Source organism: Saccopteryx leptura, chromosome 7 (assembly GCF_036850995.1).
Source record: "Saccopteryx leptura isolate mSacLep1 chromosome 7, mSacLep1_pri_phased_curated, whole genome shotgun sequence".
Lineage (NCBI taxonomy): Eukaryota > Metazoa > Chordata > Mammalia > Chiroptera > Emballonuridae > Saccopteryx > Saccopteryx leptura.
In genome coordinates this window covers 58,895,581-58,913,835 of record NC_089509.1, presented here as the reverse complement: position 1 = coordinate 58,913,835, position 18,255 = coordinate 58,895,581, and the positions used below count along the sequence as shown (strand labels likewise).

General features: G+C 41.3%; 1 protein-coding gene across 18 annotated transcripts in view; it reads right to left on the bottom strand.

The window, feature by feature from the left end:
• The window catches only part of RAPGEF4 (Rap guanine nucleotide exchange factor 4), a 319,360-nt gene that overhangs the window by 93,132 nt on the left and 207,973 nt on the right, over positions 1-18,255 (bottom strand). For 15 of the 18 annotated variants that reach the window (XM_066345716.1, XM_066345718.1, XM_066345721.1 and 12 more), the window contains 3 exons: positions 6,218-6,271; positions 5,819-5,925; positions 1,083-1,204 (listed from right to left, as the gene is read on the bottom strand). In XM_066345716.1, the coding sequence (XP_066201813.1) occupies positions 1,083-1,204; positions 5,819-5,925; positions 6,218-6,271 (283 nt within the window). The remainder of the gene's footprint in view (positions 1-1,082; positions 1,205-5,818; positions 5,926-6,217; positions 6,272-18,255) is intronic. The other 3 variants (XM_066345733.1, XM_066345734.1, XM_066345717.1) reach the window with 2 other exon arrangements.

The window sequence follows — 18,255 nt, the reverse complement described above, 5'->3', positions numbered from 1 at the left end:
GGCCATCTTTGCTCCAATGGAGCTTTGGCTGCGGGAGGGGAAGAGAGGGACAGAGGGGAAGGGGGGGGGGTGGAGAAGCAAATGGGCGCCTCTCCTATGTGCCCTGGCCGGGAATTGAACCCCGGTTCCCCGCACGCCAGGCCGACGCTCTACCGCTGAGCCAACCGGCCAGGGCCCCTTTTCTATATATCTTAAAGCTTCTAAGCCCCCTTTTGGGTTGGAGCATCAATACTGTCAGAAGAGAAAGAGAAGCGGTGGATCACTGCTGCTTCGACTGTGCTCCCAAAACAGCAGCATCGGGGGCATGCTGGAAATGAGGGCTCTCGGGACCCAGCCCAGACCTGCCACCTCAGAATCTGCATTTTAACAAGAGTCCCGGGTGGCTCGTACACATATTGAAGTCTGGGAAACGCTGACAAGACCACCAGTAGATTCCCAGGTGCAGGTAAATTGCATGAGTGATTTTAATATTCTGTCAGTTTGGCAAAGTGGTATTCACACAAATAGGACGAACAGTTCAACCCCAGTCACACCCCAGTCCTGAAGAGGCGCTCTGCCCCAGAGCAGCCCCTGTGCCTGTCATGGGCTGCCGCTGCAGAGCACGCTCCTGATTTCAAATACGGTCCTCCTGGAGGTATACAAATTGGCTCCTCCAGATAACGCCGTGGTTAAAAGGCAGTTTCTGAATTCATTACTTTCTTTCATGTCATCAGCCCAGCCACACACTTCACTGCTCTTCATTCTGCCCCTGCCTCAGGATTACTGTGCGGCGCTCAGAGTATAATCACACTATCAATGAACCATGAATGCAAACTAATAAACATAATTGGAACTGATGCGCTCGGGTTGTGATTTCATTTTCCTTCATACAGTCTCCCAAGTTAGGAAGGTACAATGGTGGAACACAGCAATCAATAGCACCCACTCGCTGCGTTTGTGTTGCTAAATGAAGATGCTAGCTCGGCAGGTCCCTAAAGGGATCCTCATTCTTTCTTGCCCATTTGGGAGTTCAGCAACAACTTACCCAGGAAAATGCACTTAGCATTTCTCGAGTGTTTTCCAGGGACTGTGGCTCGTCTTACCGTGGTTGAGAACACCGTCTTCCACCAGGACTTGCCACATGCCAACAGCTTGAGTCCGGGAGTGAACACACGGAGTCTGCTGCAGCATCCAGTCCACCAGCTCGGTTCCCACGCAGCATTGTCTAAGGGGAGGTGGGACACAAAGGACGGCAATTGCCCCCTTGTAGATGAGGGTGTCTCTTTTGAGAGGACATCTTCCAAAGAGCTTAATGCTCTTCCACCATAAGAGGTCTCACTGCAAACAAAGCACCACACAGTGTGGTCCTAGGCTCTCAAACTCTTGTACAAACCAATAAAACCACTCCGCTCAGGAGAGAACCTTCTAAGCAAGGCTGGCTAAACAAGAGAGCATTACATGTTGCAGCACCAGGGGAGAGAGAAGGGTGGCTAGACAGGGAGCCACCTGGCAAGCTAAAGATCACAGGGCCAGAAACACTCTTATCTGGCACCTGTTCCAGACAATCCCAGGGTAAATGAAGGCAAAGTAAAATACTGACTTCCTTCACCCAAGCCTTGTGAGGAATGAGTTAATGCTTGTGAGGCACTCGGAGGTGCTCCATGAAAAGGCGCTCTGTAAGTGCAAAATTATATAGCACTTTATATTTTCAAGTAATACTACTGATCTTCCTCAGAGGGGTGTTGGGAGAAACAAGCAATTAGCGATGCAAATCTCTCGGAAATAAGTTCCATGTAATGAGCATCAGCACTTCTATAGAGCCTGCCATCTGAAGAGCTCTGAATGCTCTCTGTATAGTCACATACTCATCCCTACGATGCCCCTCTGCAGTAGGGTGGTCAGGATGAGCCGCTACATGCATTAGGTAGGAAACATAATCACCCACACATTAAGAAAAGCCAAAACCTTCAGTGGAGTGAGAGGGAAGGCAAGTGTTCATGGCGTGAAGAATCAAGGAAGGAAGTGGAATCTAAGTCCTAGGGATGAATCCCAAGGGACAATGGAACAGACAGGGAGAAACGGAGCAGCCAGCTGCCTGCAGCTGGGTCTGAGTCATGGTGACCTCCCTCTCATGCTAAGGATGCCACCAGCTCCGGCGCACGGGTTGAGCCTTGGTCAAGCCCAGGGAACTCCCCTTTAGTTTCAATTGCAGGAGATTCCTGGTGCTGTGGTACTGTAGAAAGAGGCTTAGCCTGGGAGGGCCAGGTCTGTGACTTATTAGCTATGTGACTTTGGCTATATTGTTTCAACTCTCTGATTCCCAGTTTTCTCATCTGTAAAAGAAAGGAGGAGGAAAAGATGGCCTCTGAGGCCATTCCCAGTTCTAATATTCTAGGAACTCTGAAATTTATCAATGCTCCTGGCAGGTCCTGATTCAGGTCTGACCCTAAAATATTTCACAAGGACAATGTTCTGAGAAGGCTATTAGATTTCCAGGACAGCTATGATTACAGTCTATACCCACACAGTGGAGCTGCAATGGGCAAAGAGGCACCTAGTTACTATTCAATCTGAACCAAACACACGATCTGTCAAAATATCCCTTTTCTAATCTGAGAATGTATTAATGGGCAAAGTCTTGTAAAAGTATAAAAAAATCAATCTCATGTGGTTTTTATTTCAGTGGTTACCTCTACTAAAAAGAACACATGGAATTGAGACGATCCCAGTTCACCTGGGCCCTGGTACACGGCATAAGAATCCTGCAGTCAGAATGCAGAACAAAGACACTGAGCTGTGCCACTGGTAGCTGATGGAGTCACTGGGTTTCCTCTTTGTTAATGATCCCTAGCTACTTTAGAATTGACAGCAGATCACTGGTATAGTAATCATTAGGGATGATACTGCATCTGGGGAGACTTTAACCCCCTAATACTGCAGCAATGATGTAATGGAGTGAGGAGCCGGAGGGAGGGTGGGGAGGGAATTGGGAACAAGATCTGGGACAAGTCACACTGTGCTGCAGAAGAAAAAATTATGCCTTTGACTTCCAGTCGTATGCATTGGTCATTACCAACAGATCATTAATTTGTGTCATAGGGTGTGGAATAGGCCTAACACCTATATTTCAGGGGTTTAAATCTTAGTACTATGGAGCAAGAAAGCAATTATGGTTTCTGACTTTTAGTTTCCATTATTTTTCACCAAAGATGACATATTTTAATGGAATTTCCCTAATGCAAGTCAACACTTGGGAAAGCATAATCACATCTTAAAGTAAGGGGAAAAATAAGAACTTTTAAGAAGAAACAGGTCCTTCAGCCATATGAGATCTTGAAATCCACTTAATGAGTTAAAGAGGTTAAACTGTCTCTGGGTCATATGACCACAGTTTCTTTTTAACCTTTACCTCCCTTAAAACTATAGCAGTGTATAGAGACCACAGACTCAAAAGAATGAGCTTCCCAGGATGGAAGAGAGGACTTTTAAATGTAATCATCTGAAACAGGAAACATCAAATTAGAAGGGTTAGATTAAAAATCGGTCTAAAGAGATGGATTGTGTACTAAGAGAATGTGTCCTGATAAGATTAAAGTGGTCCTCAAATCCCATTTCATTTCAAAAACTTTATCAAGAAGAGGCCAACATGTTGTCATAAATGGCAATATATCATGAACCTTGAGAACATTATATTATACTAAGTGAAATAAATAAATCAGAAAAAGCTAAGAACTCTATGATTCACACACAGGTGGGACATACAACTGAGACTTGTGAACATAGATAAAAGTTAAGTGGTTACCAGGGAGAGGGAGAGAGGGGGAAAGGGAGTAGTAAAGAGGGTCAAATATATATCCCACATAGGTGGGATATTAAACTGAGACTCAAGGACATAGATAAAAGTGAAACGGTTACCTGGGAAAGGGGGTGAAGGTGAGGAGAGAAAAGAGGGACAAATATACAATGACAAAAAATGATTTAACTTTGGGTGATGGGCACACAACACAATCAATAGTTCAAATGCTATAGAGATGTTCACTGGAAACCTATGTACTCTTACTGATCAATGTCACCCCATTAAATTTAATTTCAAAATAAAAAAATTTTTTAAAAATGAAGAGGCCAACATAAATGAAATAAACTGCCTATCTTGATCTTGTAAACATATTGGGATCTAAAGGACAATATAAATGAACAAACAAAACACAGACTCATAAGTGCAGAGAACAGACTGATGGTTGCCAGAGGAGTGGGGAGTTGGGGGACTAGGTGAAAAAGGCAAAGGAATTGAGAAGTACAGATTGGTAGTTACAAATTAGTAATGGGGATATAAAGTACAGCATAGGAAATAGTCAATAATACTGTAATAACTCTGTATGGTGCCAGCTGGATACTGGAAATACCAGGGGAATACTGTAAAATATAGACTGTCTAACCACTATGCTGTACACCTGAAACTAATATAAAATAATATTGAATGTAAACTGTACTTGAAAGTAAAAAAAAAAAATAAATAATACATATTCATGACAAACACAAGCAGAAGAGTGGTAGTTTGTATAGAGTGCAGAAAAAGTGACTGAAGAGGAAGAATTTGCAATGTTTTTCCATCTCTGTTCTTGGGAAAGAGACTGGATCTCAAAGCACATACATTCGAAGGTTTGCTACAGGGTGAACCAGGTAGAATTTTACAGGTTCAATCAGAGTTGCTAGTCACTAGAAAGATATATACCCTTTGTTGTGACTTTAAAATGTGTATTATAGCTTTTCATGGGTCTTACAAATGTTGTCCATGTGAATCAAATGGGTTTTGACTCATGCCAAGTGTGCAGTGTCCTGAGGTCATGTCTAGGTTGACTGACGGCTAGAAGGGTTGTGAGTCTGAATGACGGTGTTAGGAGAGAGCATGAAGGCTGTGTGCCATACACAGGCCATGCAGGTTCCTAAATCCAGTCTGAACTGATCAAATAAAAAATTAAAGATTAGACATAACTTCTTATTTGACTCACCATGGCTCAGTCATCCCAGAAGTTTTAAAAATTATGCAGCTCCATTCTTTATTATTATTTTTAACTCCAGTGACAGCTATGAGTCCTTAATTCTATATGATTATAGCTGTGACAGTGTTGTATATCTTACTATATGCACAAGAGAATAAAAGCTGTATTTACTTTCTAAGTCAAATCTGTAAAGGACGTTGCATACATATTTTTTCATTTCTATACATATACTTAGGGCTTGGAACACAATACTGCCTGGTGGCCAGTAGGTGCTTAATAAATCTGTGGAATGTGCAAATGATAGACTAAATAAACAGATTATTAAACCAACCTTGGTTTAAATCTTGGCTCTGCCACTCAACAGATTTATGACTTGGACAAGAAAAACTTTTCAATCTCTCTAAGCCTCAGTTTTATCATCTGAAAAATGGTCATATACCTATCTAATAGGTTATGGTGAGGATAAAAGGAGATAATGTATAGAAAATGACCTGGTATAGGGCTTCAGGCAAAAGTAAATGCTCAGTAAATATTAGTTGAATCTTATCTAAATACAGTTGTTTTCCTTAAAAAAAATCAAACACTAATAAACAGAAATACAATTGTTTTCTTCTCTTTGTTTATCACAATGAAATCAATGTTTATGCAAATTTGTTTAGGAGTAACTGCTGGGGATATTAAGGATCACTAAAGTTATGCAGGATCCAAGACAGGCTGAGATCTCCCAGATCCTACAAAGCACGCTGCCCATGCATGAAAAACGGGTGAATGCAAGTCTGTTTCAATTTCACCAGACATGAACCTGAGGGGTTCACAGCCTTTACAATTACTGCACATACCTGTATGTCTTTAGGTGATATTTTCTATCTCTTATCATGTGAGGTGCTCGAGAGAGAATGGCGTTTCGTAAAATTTTTCCAGCCCTGAGGATCTTCTCTGAAGGGACCTGGATTTAATCAGGTAGATGTAGGGGAAGAGAAAGAAGGAGAGTTTATAGAAGCAAAATAAACCAGATGAATCCTTAAATCACTTTCCAGTCTGACTCTGGCTTGAAAATTATAACTCATTCATACATTTACACTGTTCACATGTGTGACTGATTTATGTTGAGAACTGAGACACACTAAATCTTTATTGTCCCTGGAGGATGTGTCTGAGGTTGCTTGACATGATGCTCTGACATACGGACCACGTCCGGGGGTTACTGATGGCTCATCAACCCACCTACATCCCATTACCTTGGTAATGGTGTTAGCAGGACCAAGAGGAACGTGAGGTTCAATGAGAGGTGTCTGAAAAATAAAATGTTAAAGCAAAATAAAATTAAACAAAAAGTTCACTAAAGAAAATTATGGGTTGGGGAATAGTAAGAAACATCCATTTTTATAAAACTCAAAAATAGAATTATTAAAAAAAAACCTGAGAGATAAAAATCTGCCTACTGAACTTGAATGCATAGGCATTCAAAGGGCAAAATTAGACCATTTAATTTGCCAAAATTTAAATATAAATTATGAAAAATGACATAAACAAACAGATAGGAATGATTAGATGTTTTAGGCTTAATGAGAAGTGAATTGATATCTACTCAAAGCATAGAAACATCAGAGCAGAGGAAAAAGCAAAACAGCATAAACATGAACAGAGATTAAAATGACCAGTCTCAGGGGCTGGGGATAAAGTATTGATTCAGGATGAAAATGAGCAATTGCTTCCTCCATCATGTAGTCAAGATTCTTTTTCTGCAACTTGTATTTTTAGAAAGAAAGTCTTAACTTTCAAACAATGCTTCTTGGTGGCTGTATGTATCCAAGTTCCTAGAGCCCAGCGGGCAGCTTGTGTACCTTCTCTTTCATTCGCAAGGTAGTGTATAGTTTTCAGGATTCTGTGACTTTCAGAACTGCTCCAGGATCTAGATAAGGGGTCTCAAACTCGCAGCCCGCCCGCAGACTAATCCACGAAGTTCAAAATATTTTGGATAAAATTAAGTAAGCCTAGGGGCCTACTTGTATTTTTCATTTCTCTGGCATCCTAGTTAGATATTAGCTTAGTTAACAGCAGTTGTGATGCGAACTACAGTTTCTGGTCATTTTGTGACACTGAGTAAACTGCATGTATGATTGTGCTTGTTGTACTGATTTTTGTTTTGTTTTCAACTGCAGTGAGAAAAGTGTTGCGTAACAGTTGCCTTTTGTAGACCTAGTGCGGCCTGCCAAACGGCTGTGATCTTGCTCTGCGGCCCACATGCTGAGTTGAGTTTGAGACCCCTGATCTAGATAAAGCTTCTATCCTTATCCACACTCTTCAGATGAAGGTGCTGAATTGAAATTCCAGGGAAAAAGACTTGCTACACATTGAGTCCCTCAGTCCTACTGAAATCCCTTCTATTTCTCCGAACTATCTAGTAATGACGTTTCCAAAAGGAGGAGGAAGAGAGAGTCAGTCCAAGGCAGTGGTAGAACCATCAACACTACACTATTTATGCTACTTTCAGAAGGTAAAAAAAAAAAAAAAAAGATGGTAGGCTTATTTGACATTGCAGTAGGCAGAATAATGGTCCCCCAAATGATGTCATGTCCTCCTCCCCAGGACCTGTAAATATTTAGGTTACATGACAAAAGGGACTCTATAGATGTGATCTAATTAAGGATCAAAGTGGGAGATTATCCTGGTGTTTCCAGGGGGGTTCATTGTAATCATATGGGCCCTTAAAAGGTGGAGGGAAGCAGAAGAGTTAGAACCAGAGAGAGAGCAGAGTGAGCAGGACTCAACCCCATTTAACTGCCTTTGATGATGGAAGAATCCAAGAGCCAAGGAATAATGAAAACCTCTAGGCAAAACAATGTAAGCATTTTCCCCCAGAGCCTCCAGAAGGAACTGGCCTGCTGACGAGTTGATTTTAGCTCAGTGAGGCCCTTTCAGACTTCTAAACTACAGCACTGTAGGGTCATCAATCTGTTGTTAAGCTAATAAGCTTGCAGCAATCTGTTAGGGCAGTCACAGAAAACTAATACAGAGATAATTACACTTCATACTAAAAACACTATCGTGTGCAAATAGAAGCCATTCCATTGAAAATTCATTGGTAGGTTTTCACTATAGTCCTAATTTTATAGGGTTATATAAATATAATCAACGGGGAAATAAAAATCAATATTAATTTAAAATACTTTATGCACCTAATCCAAACAGACGTGTACAAACATATACCTATCATCAATGATACATTTCAGATGGGTTGATGCTTTTAGTATTATAATAGCACTAGGTAAAAAGTGGAAAGACTACTAAACTTTAGGAAAAGAATAGACGGACACAGATTTATTTAGCACAACTGAAATCTCATTGCATGTGCTTAATCATTTTCATTGCCGTGCTGGTATCTAGTAGACTTTTTTGTTCTCTTATAATCACTAGAGTGCAGGTGTCAAGCAATATTACCGAGTATTCCAGCAACATACTGTTTATAACCAGCATAGGCCAAGGAATGTCATCCTGGTCCCGTTCAACAGTAGCTTCAGAGATCAACTTTGCCCTGATATAACCCCTGCTCCCTTATGATAGAACTTTAAATGGGAGAGGAACCATGAGCTTAAGGAGTCCTTGTGCCTGTACTACTTCCTCAAGAAGACAGAGAGAATGCTGTGGTGCCACTTTCTGAAAAAAAAAAAAAAATTCAAACATGCCAGACCCGCATGCACCAGGGCTCTGGAAATGTGTGCAGCGAAAATGTGCTGATTGTTTCTGAGTTGTGAGTTCCCAGTACTCATGTCTCCTGCCTCTTCACATTACACAGGGGGTATACTCTAGGACTGTTCCTGGTTATGTATCCAAATTGTAGAAGCCTCTGGTTATTCTTGAAAACAGTAGTGCAAACCCATCTCATCTTCCTGCCTTGGAAGAAAGAGATGCAGTTATACGTGGTCTAGAGTAGATAGATGTGGGATTAACCTCTGGGTTCATCTTTACTTTCCTATAAAAAAAAGCTACTTTCCTTTGCCTTAGTCTTTGAGAGGCTGGCTGAGACTGAGATCAAGAAGATGCCTCGCTTGGGGATTACTGACGAATGTTTATTCTTCAGTCGGTGCAATAAAACTTTTTTTTGTTTCTATAGAAATGACCATATTTTAACAAAATGCTAACAAGTGGTCCTTGGGTTAGTTTATTTTGTTGGATAGTTCCCTTTTTGGTTCCTTAGAACCCTGAAAAGGAAACATAAAAGCAGGAGGAAGGCTCAGGCTTCAACCAGAATTATCCCTTTGATTTGCAGCTCTTAAAGGGGTGAAATACACACATGTAGTCTTTCAGCTGGATGATCCTGGTACCAGTTTCAGGACCCAGAGGCCATGCAATCTGTTGGAAGGCAGCATTCTTAGAACCTTCCCTGGCTCAAAGATTTTAGGCACGGGGGCAACGTAGTGAATGGATGATTTGAGAAGTCTCAGCCCTTTTATTTGAATAAAAACCGCCAAGGTATACATACAGGGTGACAAATAAAAATTTGTCTCTGAAAGGGACACCAGCCTGCTAATGCCTGTTCAGGAACTCCATTATGAGTGTGACTTTATTGCTTTTGGATTGACTAGTTTGTTTTCTTTTTGGTTTCCTCTAGCTTTCAAGTAAAGTTCTTTTGAGAATCTCACTTCAGTTGTGCTGAAAAGCGTTTTTGTTTTACATATGATGAGGTTAAACAGGACAGGGTAAGGAGCAGCCTGCGTGATAGTAGTGAGAACAAAGACAAAGCAGCCCTAGAGGCATTCCCTGTGACAGGCCCTTCATACATGTTGTCTGCACGTGTGCTCTTAACGTGTCATCTCCTTATTTTATCATAATTCTCTCTCTCTTTCTCTCTCTCTCTCTCTCTCTCTCTCTCTTTTCAGAAAAGTAAGGGCAGAGACATAAAGGGACTGAGCTTCCCGCTAGTAACTGGAGGAGCTGGGAGCCGAATCCAGTCCCGTGTCTTGCTGCAGGTACAACGACCCGCTCCCACCTGCTCTTCTAGGGACAACTTTGCTCACCATTTGGAAGAATCTGTGTACTGTCTCACTCAAATTCATTGAGCAAAAAGCGTTTAATCCCTTCTAGGTTATCAGATGGTAGACTTGACCTTAAAAGTTTCCAGCAATAAATACAACGACCTACTGAGCTGCTAGCACCATGAGTCATGCTTGGTCTGAATTGACTAACCTTTTAGTTATACAAAACTGACATGTAACATTGTGTGGGTTTAAGGTGCACAGCAGTGTTTCTCTGACACATTCATATATTTGAATAAGATTGCTGATAGAGTGATACTTATAAGCTTACCTAATTATAGGACAATATTATTGTTTATATTCCTTGTACTGTGCATTAGATTGCTATGGCTTATTTACTACTCATTACAAGTCTGTGTCCTGAAACACCATCCTTCTTATTCCCCCACCTCCCAGCCCCTGGTTATCTCCATTTTACTCTCTGTTTTTTACAGGTTTAACTTTTTTAGCTTCCACATGCAAGTGATATCATACAGTATTTTTCTTTCTCTGACTGTATCTGGCTGAGCATGGTATGCTCAAGGTTCATCTATGTTGTGGAAAATGGCAGAATAGTCTTCTTTTTCATGTCTGAATAATATTTCATTGTGTGCTATGTACTATATCTTTTCCACTTCCATGTTTATCTTAGCATTGTTCACAATAGTTAAGATATAAAAATAACCCAAATACCCATCAATGGATGAATGAATGGTTTAACTTTTTAAAAAAACAACTTGTGGCAATAAAACATTGGACATTGAGGAACTGCCCTCCCGGGGCTAAGACAAATATACCAGGGACATGGCTAGCAGTCAAAGTCTGAGCAAGAAAGTGAATGCCACTCAGTACTTCCCACAGAGGGAACTTGATGCCCGAGCTACCTTCGTGGGCAGTGGAAGAGCTAAGAAAACAGGCGACAGGGAGGTAACCCAGATGGTAGCAAAGCAGGAAGCCTCAGGTAGAGGAACAGAAGGAGAGGTGGCATGACCAGAGCCTGAGCCAGGTGTCTGGGTGGAAGGTGGAACCCTGGAGAGCCTCCAGGTCCAAGACTGTGGCCACCACTAGACATGCTGCCTACGCTCCCGCTGCTGAGAGGGAGGCGACACCCGCCTACATCCAATTGCCCTCCAGCCAGAAGCCAGAGAAATAGGGTAAAAAATTTCATTTTATAGATAATTAGAAGTAGCCTGGTAACAGTCGAGAGATGATCAAAGCAAGAAAACTAGCCTTAAAAGTAAAACCAAGGACAGGGGAGTCTGGGAAACACTCTGCAGAGGTCGGCCTCCCTGGAAACGCAGAGCAGAGCACAGGAAGGACAGAGAGTGGCTGTGAGGACAGGGCCAGGATGACAGCACGGGGGCGGGGCTGCGGCATCCCTCTCCCGGCCCCCTCACCCTCTCACAGCCCCACATTCCCAGGTGCTCTCTGGGCTGGGCCGCAGACAAAGCAGGTGGGCAGTGGGTGAGCAGCGTGAGCCCTCAGGAATGCCTCCTTGGTGTGTCTCCTAGGATGGCCCTCCCTAGGTGTTAACCTGTAGCCAGAAGACATATATTACAAACGTGCCCTGAAAAGGAACGGACCCTTCTCCGATGAAATTTCATACATTTTAACACATCAATCATGTGTTGAGAATAAAAATTCTTCCCTCTTACCTAGGTCTGAATGAATCCGAACTGGGCTATGGAAATGGGATCCTCACAAGCTAGACAGAGGGAGCAGATAAAGGCAGAGGTATTCAGCTTTCTCTCTGCTTTCTTGGCGTTCTCCACTGACGACTTCCCTCAGGATTGACCGTAATTGATTTTTGTTTGTTTCTGGAGAGCAGATGCATTCTACTCTTTTTTATAATGCTTTTATTACTACTGAAAAGGGGGAAACAGTAAGGGAAAATATTCCTTTTGGCACCAGAGCCAATGCAGAAATACTAATCTGGTGATGAAAAAAATATGAATTTAGCCTCCATTACAAGATACACAATAACTCCCCAGCAGATTATAATGAGGTCTAAGGCACTGTAATAGACTTCATGAAAAACCATATTCAGGCCCTTTTGAAAGCGTATAATTCTTTTTATTTAAGTGCTTGCCCACAGAAGCCTTTTGCAAGGCACAACATTTTAAGCCAAGGGATAAGAATAGCAAGCTAGATTGGGACACAAAGCTCATGGCAGAACTCTGCAACCCAGTGCAATAAAAAGTCATATAAATCAGCAACCGATTTAATTCAAGTATTTAATGAAGGCCTATTGTGTGCTGAGCAACGTGTTAGGCTAAAGTGGAATACGCTGATAAGGAGTCCAGTCTAAATGAGCCCTTGATCTTGTTGGGAAAGCAGAACTTGCACGAGCTAAACAGTTAGTGAGACAGTCTGAGTCCAAGAAGAGCAACAACATTCTGGATTTCAAATGTTCTTTTTTTCGGCCCTGGCGGGTTAGCTCAGTCAGCTAAGAGTGTCATCCTGAAACAAGGTTGCAGGTTGAGTCCCCATGAGGGCACACACGGGAAGCAACAAAAAAATGCACAATTGAATGGAACAACAAATGCTTCCCTTCCCCCTCCCCTCTCTCTCCTTTCCTCTCTCTGTCTTTCTTTCTAAAAATTAAATCCTGGCCAGACAGCTCAGTTGGTTGGAGCATCGTCCTGAAGTGCAGAGGTTGCAGTTCGATTTCCTGCTCAGGGCACATACGGGAGCAGCTCGGTGTTCCTGTCTCTCTCCCTCCTGTCCTTTCCAAACAAACAAACAAACAAACAAACAAACAAACATTTATCTTTTTCACTTTAGGTAAGAAAATCTCTAGGAAGAAGGGAGAGTTACATTCAGTTTTTTAGTGAAAAGGATACACCTTCAGGAGTTACATTCTTTTGTTTTGGCATTTTGAAATAATACAACTAAGGTCTTAAAAATGTATGCTTGGTTCTTGTAATAATTATCATCTGTCATCACTCTTGGGTTGACCAGATGAAATTAAAGTAACAACTAAATCGGACTCATAGGCAGATTTCACCACTCTGAAATAACTAGGTAAGTTTTCCCATTTATTAAATAATGGAAATATTTTCTACAGACCTCTTTGGCTTCATTCTGCAGGCTTTTTATTTTTAAAGTCTTTCCTAGTTCAAAATTGGTTTATAGATCTCTAGTTTCAGCTTCCACATGTGTAGAAATTAAATGTTGTTACTCCCATCCTTAAAAAAAGAAAAAGCTGAACAAAGTGAAAATCCTGACTTCTCTTGGGCCCATCAGAGAACTGAGGTTGCAGAGGAACTGACTCCCGGAAATGTGGACAGACAAGGGAATCCTGACAGTTAACAGCTGAGACCTGCTCCCTGAAGCAGAAGCAACACTGGTTTGAACACTTAAACAGCGTTAATTTTCTTTTTAATTTAGTGAGAGGAGGGGAGGTAGAGACCGACTCCCACCTGCGCTGTGACTGGATCCACCCAGCAAGCCTACTAGGGGGTGATGCTCTGCTCATCTGGGGCATTGCTCTGTTTCTCCTACCTAGTTTTTCTTAGTGCCTAAAGCAGAGGCCATGGAGTCATCCTTAGCGCCTGGAGCCAACTTGCTCCAACTGAGCCATGGCTGCGGGAGGGGAGAGAGAGAGAAGCAAGAAGGGTAGGGGTGGAGAAGCAGATGGTTGCTTCTCTTGTATGCCCTGACTGGGAATCGAACCCAGGACATCCACAGGCAGGGCCGACACTCTACCACTGAGCCAAACAGCCAGGGCCTAGATAGTGTTAAATTAATTAAATAAGGATGCCCTAAATTGATGTGGCTCTGATGCCATACTGGCTTGTGTAAGCAAGCCAGTATCTAAGCCTGTAAATGCCTCAAGGTTATGAAGTTAAAACCTAAGGACAACCAATCACAAACAGCCAACTAGGCTTAAAGCTACAACCAGTTAATTTCCTTGCTTTGTTTCCACCTTTTCTCTATAAAAGTGTCTCTCCCCAAGGCCTAACCGCTTTTAGTTGGGGTCTGCCAGATCCAAATCAACTTTTGCTCAAATAAAACTTAAAGTGTTTAATATGCCTCAGTTTATCTTTTTAACAATAGTAATTCTGATGAATTGCTAGAGATTGAATGTGGACTAGCTTGAGAGTGAGACACTCTTGGGAGAGTAGTCATAGGGGGCCCCCATACTTTTGTGGGTTTTACCTCCTAGAACCCCATCAGGTTTTCTTGATGAAGAGCCAAAAAAGATCTTGTGGTTTTGGCAGGGAGAGGGAAAGAGAAAGCATTGTGAAATACACAGTGTTCTCTATAACTAAGAGGAAAGAATCTCCAGAGAAAAGTCTTTACTAGAGCCTAATCCCACCTGAGGGAAGGGCATTTCCCTGACTCCAGTCCCCTCTAGCCTTTCTGTCTCACTTATGAGAGGAAAAAGAAGCTAAGAAATAATTATGAGGGTTACAGCACAGGAACACATACCCACTAAATGACTGAGATTTAATCATAAGTTTATAAGACACTTCCCTTCCCCTACATGCCCCAACCATGCCAGCATAAAAATCACGGATTACAGATGAAAGAGCTGTAAGATGCAGACTCTGAATTACAAATAATCATGGGATTATTTCTAAATAAAGCACAGGGAATACAGTCAATAATATTGTAAAACTATATGGCACCAGGTGGGTACTGGAAATCTTGAGGGAACACTGTGTAAAGTATATGACTGTCTAACCACTAAGCTGTACAACTGAAACCAACAAAAAATAAAATTGAAAGGAAAAAAATGGGGAGGGGCAGGCTCTATCTAAGGAGAAGTTCTTCGGGAAGCTAAAACACAACCAAGGAGACGAAAGCAAGGATCCTAGAGGAATGTGAAGTCTCTGGCTACAACAAACATTAAACACAGCTCAAACCCTAGCCAGATTAACATAAAACCTCACACTAAAGGCCTACTTATCTCAGTTCCTCTTATCAAATACACCACATCTGGCTTTCTGCCAAAAACTACAAGGCATGCTAAAGACAGGAGAGACAGCCCACGGGGACAAAGGAAGCATCAGAGCCAGACTCAAGTGTGACACAGACTTTGAAATTGTCAGACAGAAAATTTAAATGAACTATGATTAATATGTTAATCATGGAATCGTATTCTATTAATGATGCCAATAAAAATAGTAGACAATATACAAGGATATATTGGGCAATATAAGCAGAGATAAAAAAAAACCTAAGAAAGAAATATCTTCCTTCCCTCTCCTTCCTTTATGGACCAGCAACATAGGGGGAAGAGCGGGAAGAGGTGGGAGTGGAAGAAAGCAAACCGCACCCCTCTACCAAGTGCAGGAGCTGCCAGCGCAGTCTCTTCAGAGACTCCTCTCCAACGAAAGCTAGAAATTACAAACTGGATCTAGCAAGTCATTTCGTATATATATTAACAAATTGTTCTAAAGTTTAGATAGCCAGGCAAAAGACCCAGAATAGTCAACACAATATTAAAGGAGAAGAATGAAGTTGGGGGATGATGCAACTCTACCTCAAGACTTTACTATAAAGCTACAGTAGTCAAGACAGTGTGCATCAGCAGAAGAACAGACAAATGGAAACAGAAAAGAGAGTCCAGAAACAGACCCACATAAATGACCCACGCAAATTGATCTTTGACAAAAGAGCAAAGGCAATAGCATGGAGAAAAGGCAATCTTTTCAACAAATGATGCTATAACAACTGGATATCCACAGGCAAAAAAATGAATCTGGACACAGACCTTACATCATTCAAAAAACAATAAATCAAAATGGATGAGGCCCTGGCTGATTGGCTCAGTGCTAGAGTGTCGGCCTGATGTGTGAATTTCCCGGGTTTGATTCCCAGTCAAGGCACACAGAAGTGACTCTCTGCTTTTCCACCCTTCTCCCTCTCCCTTCTCTGTTTTTTTCCCCGCTCCCTCAGCCATGGCTCAGTTGGAGCAAGTTGGCCCCAAGCACTGAGGATGGCTCCATGGCCTTGCCTCAGGCACTAAAATAGCTTGGTTGTTAAGCAATGGAGCAATGGCCCCAGATGGGCAGAGCATCACCCTATAGGGGACTTGATGGGTGGATCCTGGTCCTGGCACATGCAGGAGTCTGTCTCTCTGCCTTCCCACTTCTCACTTAAGAAAAAAAATGGACGACCTACCAGAATGTAAAATTATGTAACATAACAACACATTTATAATAACATATTGTATATGATAATATGTTATTTAATGAGTTATGCTATGTAATTCTAGCTTGAATAAAAACATGTATAGATAATCAACTTATTCCATGGACATTTGAAAATGTTCTCTCTGCTGTGCTAAAGTAGATTTATTAGAATTCAAAGGGGATTATTCTCGTAAATGCTAAATTGGGTTACAATGCTGGTTTTGGGCTATGAAATGTCTAAAATGAGATTGGCCCAATTAGGGACATACCCTCTGACACAACCTGAGAAGCTATAGAAACTATTTAAAGAATCAGCCCACTATCAATGAATTTTCTCATCCTTGGTACTTCGAAGATTCATAACTAATGCATTAGATGAAACAATATAGAGAACCTTTTGGGGAGATTAGTGATCAGGTAAGGGTCACCCTGAATTATTTTGAGGGATCTATGGAATGTTTCCTACAGACATCAGCCGTGTCCTGCGTTGGCCTTCGGGCCTCCCTGCCTTCCTGAACCCCCATTACTGCCAACGTTTCACTGCTGTGCCACAGCCTTTACCTGTATCTCCAAGCACAACACGAGCTCCTTAAAAGAAAAACTGTCTTCTTGTTATCTCGGAATCTCTGTGGTGCTTTGTTCCTAGCAATTATTCATTAGATATTTACTTGACTAATGAAATCTCTGAGAAGCTTTTACCTGGCAGTGGGATAAAAAGAATGGGAAGAATTTTTCCTCTTTTCATTTCTGAAATGTCAGTTTTGCTCTTCATGGTTAGATATGGAAAGACTCAGTTTATTGATTGTTGACATATAATAATATTGTCACTTCTTCCTTCCTTGGGATAACATTTCTCTTCAGTTCATATCTGTAATAAGGTGTTTTAAGGTTGGAAGGGAGTCACATGAATTTAAAGTTGATATTTTTGCATTTCCTTTGAATCAAGGAAGTTCTCAAAAACATGAAGCCATCCTTCTCCAACGTCCTGACTTTCTCTTATTTTCTTGTGATAGACACAAGATAAGTTTGGAGTTTTCACTGTTTTGATAAGTATTTCTGAATGTTTTTTTGAACAGTTTTGAGAATTCATACATGTGATGAAACCCTCAAGGTGCACATATATAAATATATCCAGGCCTGACCTGTGGTGGCGCAGTGGATAAAAGCATCGACCTGGAATGCTGAGGTCGCCGGTTCGAAACCCTGGGCTTGCCTGGTCAAGGCACATATGGGAGTTGATGCTTCCAGCTCCTCCCCCCTGTATCTCTCTCCTTTCTCTCCCTCTCTCTCTCTCTCTCTCTCTCTGTCTCTCTCCCTCTCTCTCTCCTCTCTAAAATGAATAAATAAATAAATAAAAAGTTTATAAATATATCCAAAAACTCTGCTTATATTTCAGGGGTTAACTAAAATTATAGACTTCTAGAAGTCCATTCACAGATCCTAAATATGAACATGTGTATTTCACTCCATAAATATATAAGCCAAACAGAAATATGTGCATATATTCACCAAAACATATGTATTAGAATGTTCAGAGCACAGTTATTTCCAATAGCTCAACAGAATGGACAATAGATTATGGCATATTCCCACAATGGAACGAGAAAAACAATTTGGATGAACTTTACAAACATATAATGTTGAATGAAATAAGCTGGATATAGAAGGTATATACTAGGTGATTTCATTTATCTCAAGTACAGAAACAGATTTCCCTTAGTTGGAGGAGTGGCTAGAAGAAAAATGAGTTTCCTTCTGGGGTGGTGGTGATGTTCTGTGTCTCGATTTGAGTGCTGGATACATGAGTGTGTCTGTAAAAATGTATTGACCTAAATTACATGCGTATATTTTTACATGTATATGCTAAGCTTTAATGAAAAGTTAGAAGAAAAAAAAACTATTTAAGAACAAGAATTTAACTTAATCTCCTTATAAAAAAATTAAGAAAATATTTACTAACCCTCCATTAGTCATGGAGAAAAGGTAAAGGAGACCTTGGTTTCTGAAACTTAACGTCTGAAAGGCACTTGGTCAGGTGTGATCCTGACACATGCCCAAATGGCAGCAACTTGTAATCTTCAGTTTTTCTTTGAGGGTAGCTCAAAGGAGAAAAGAGAA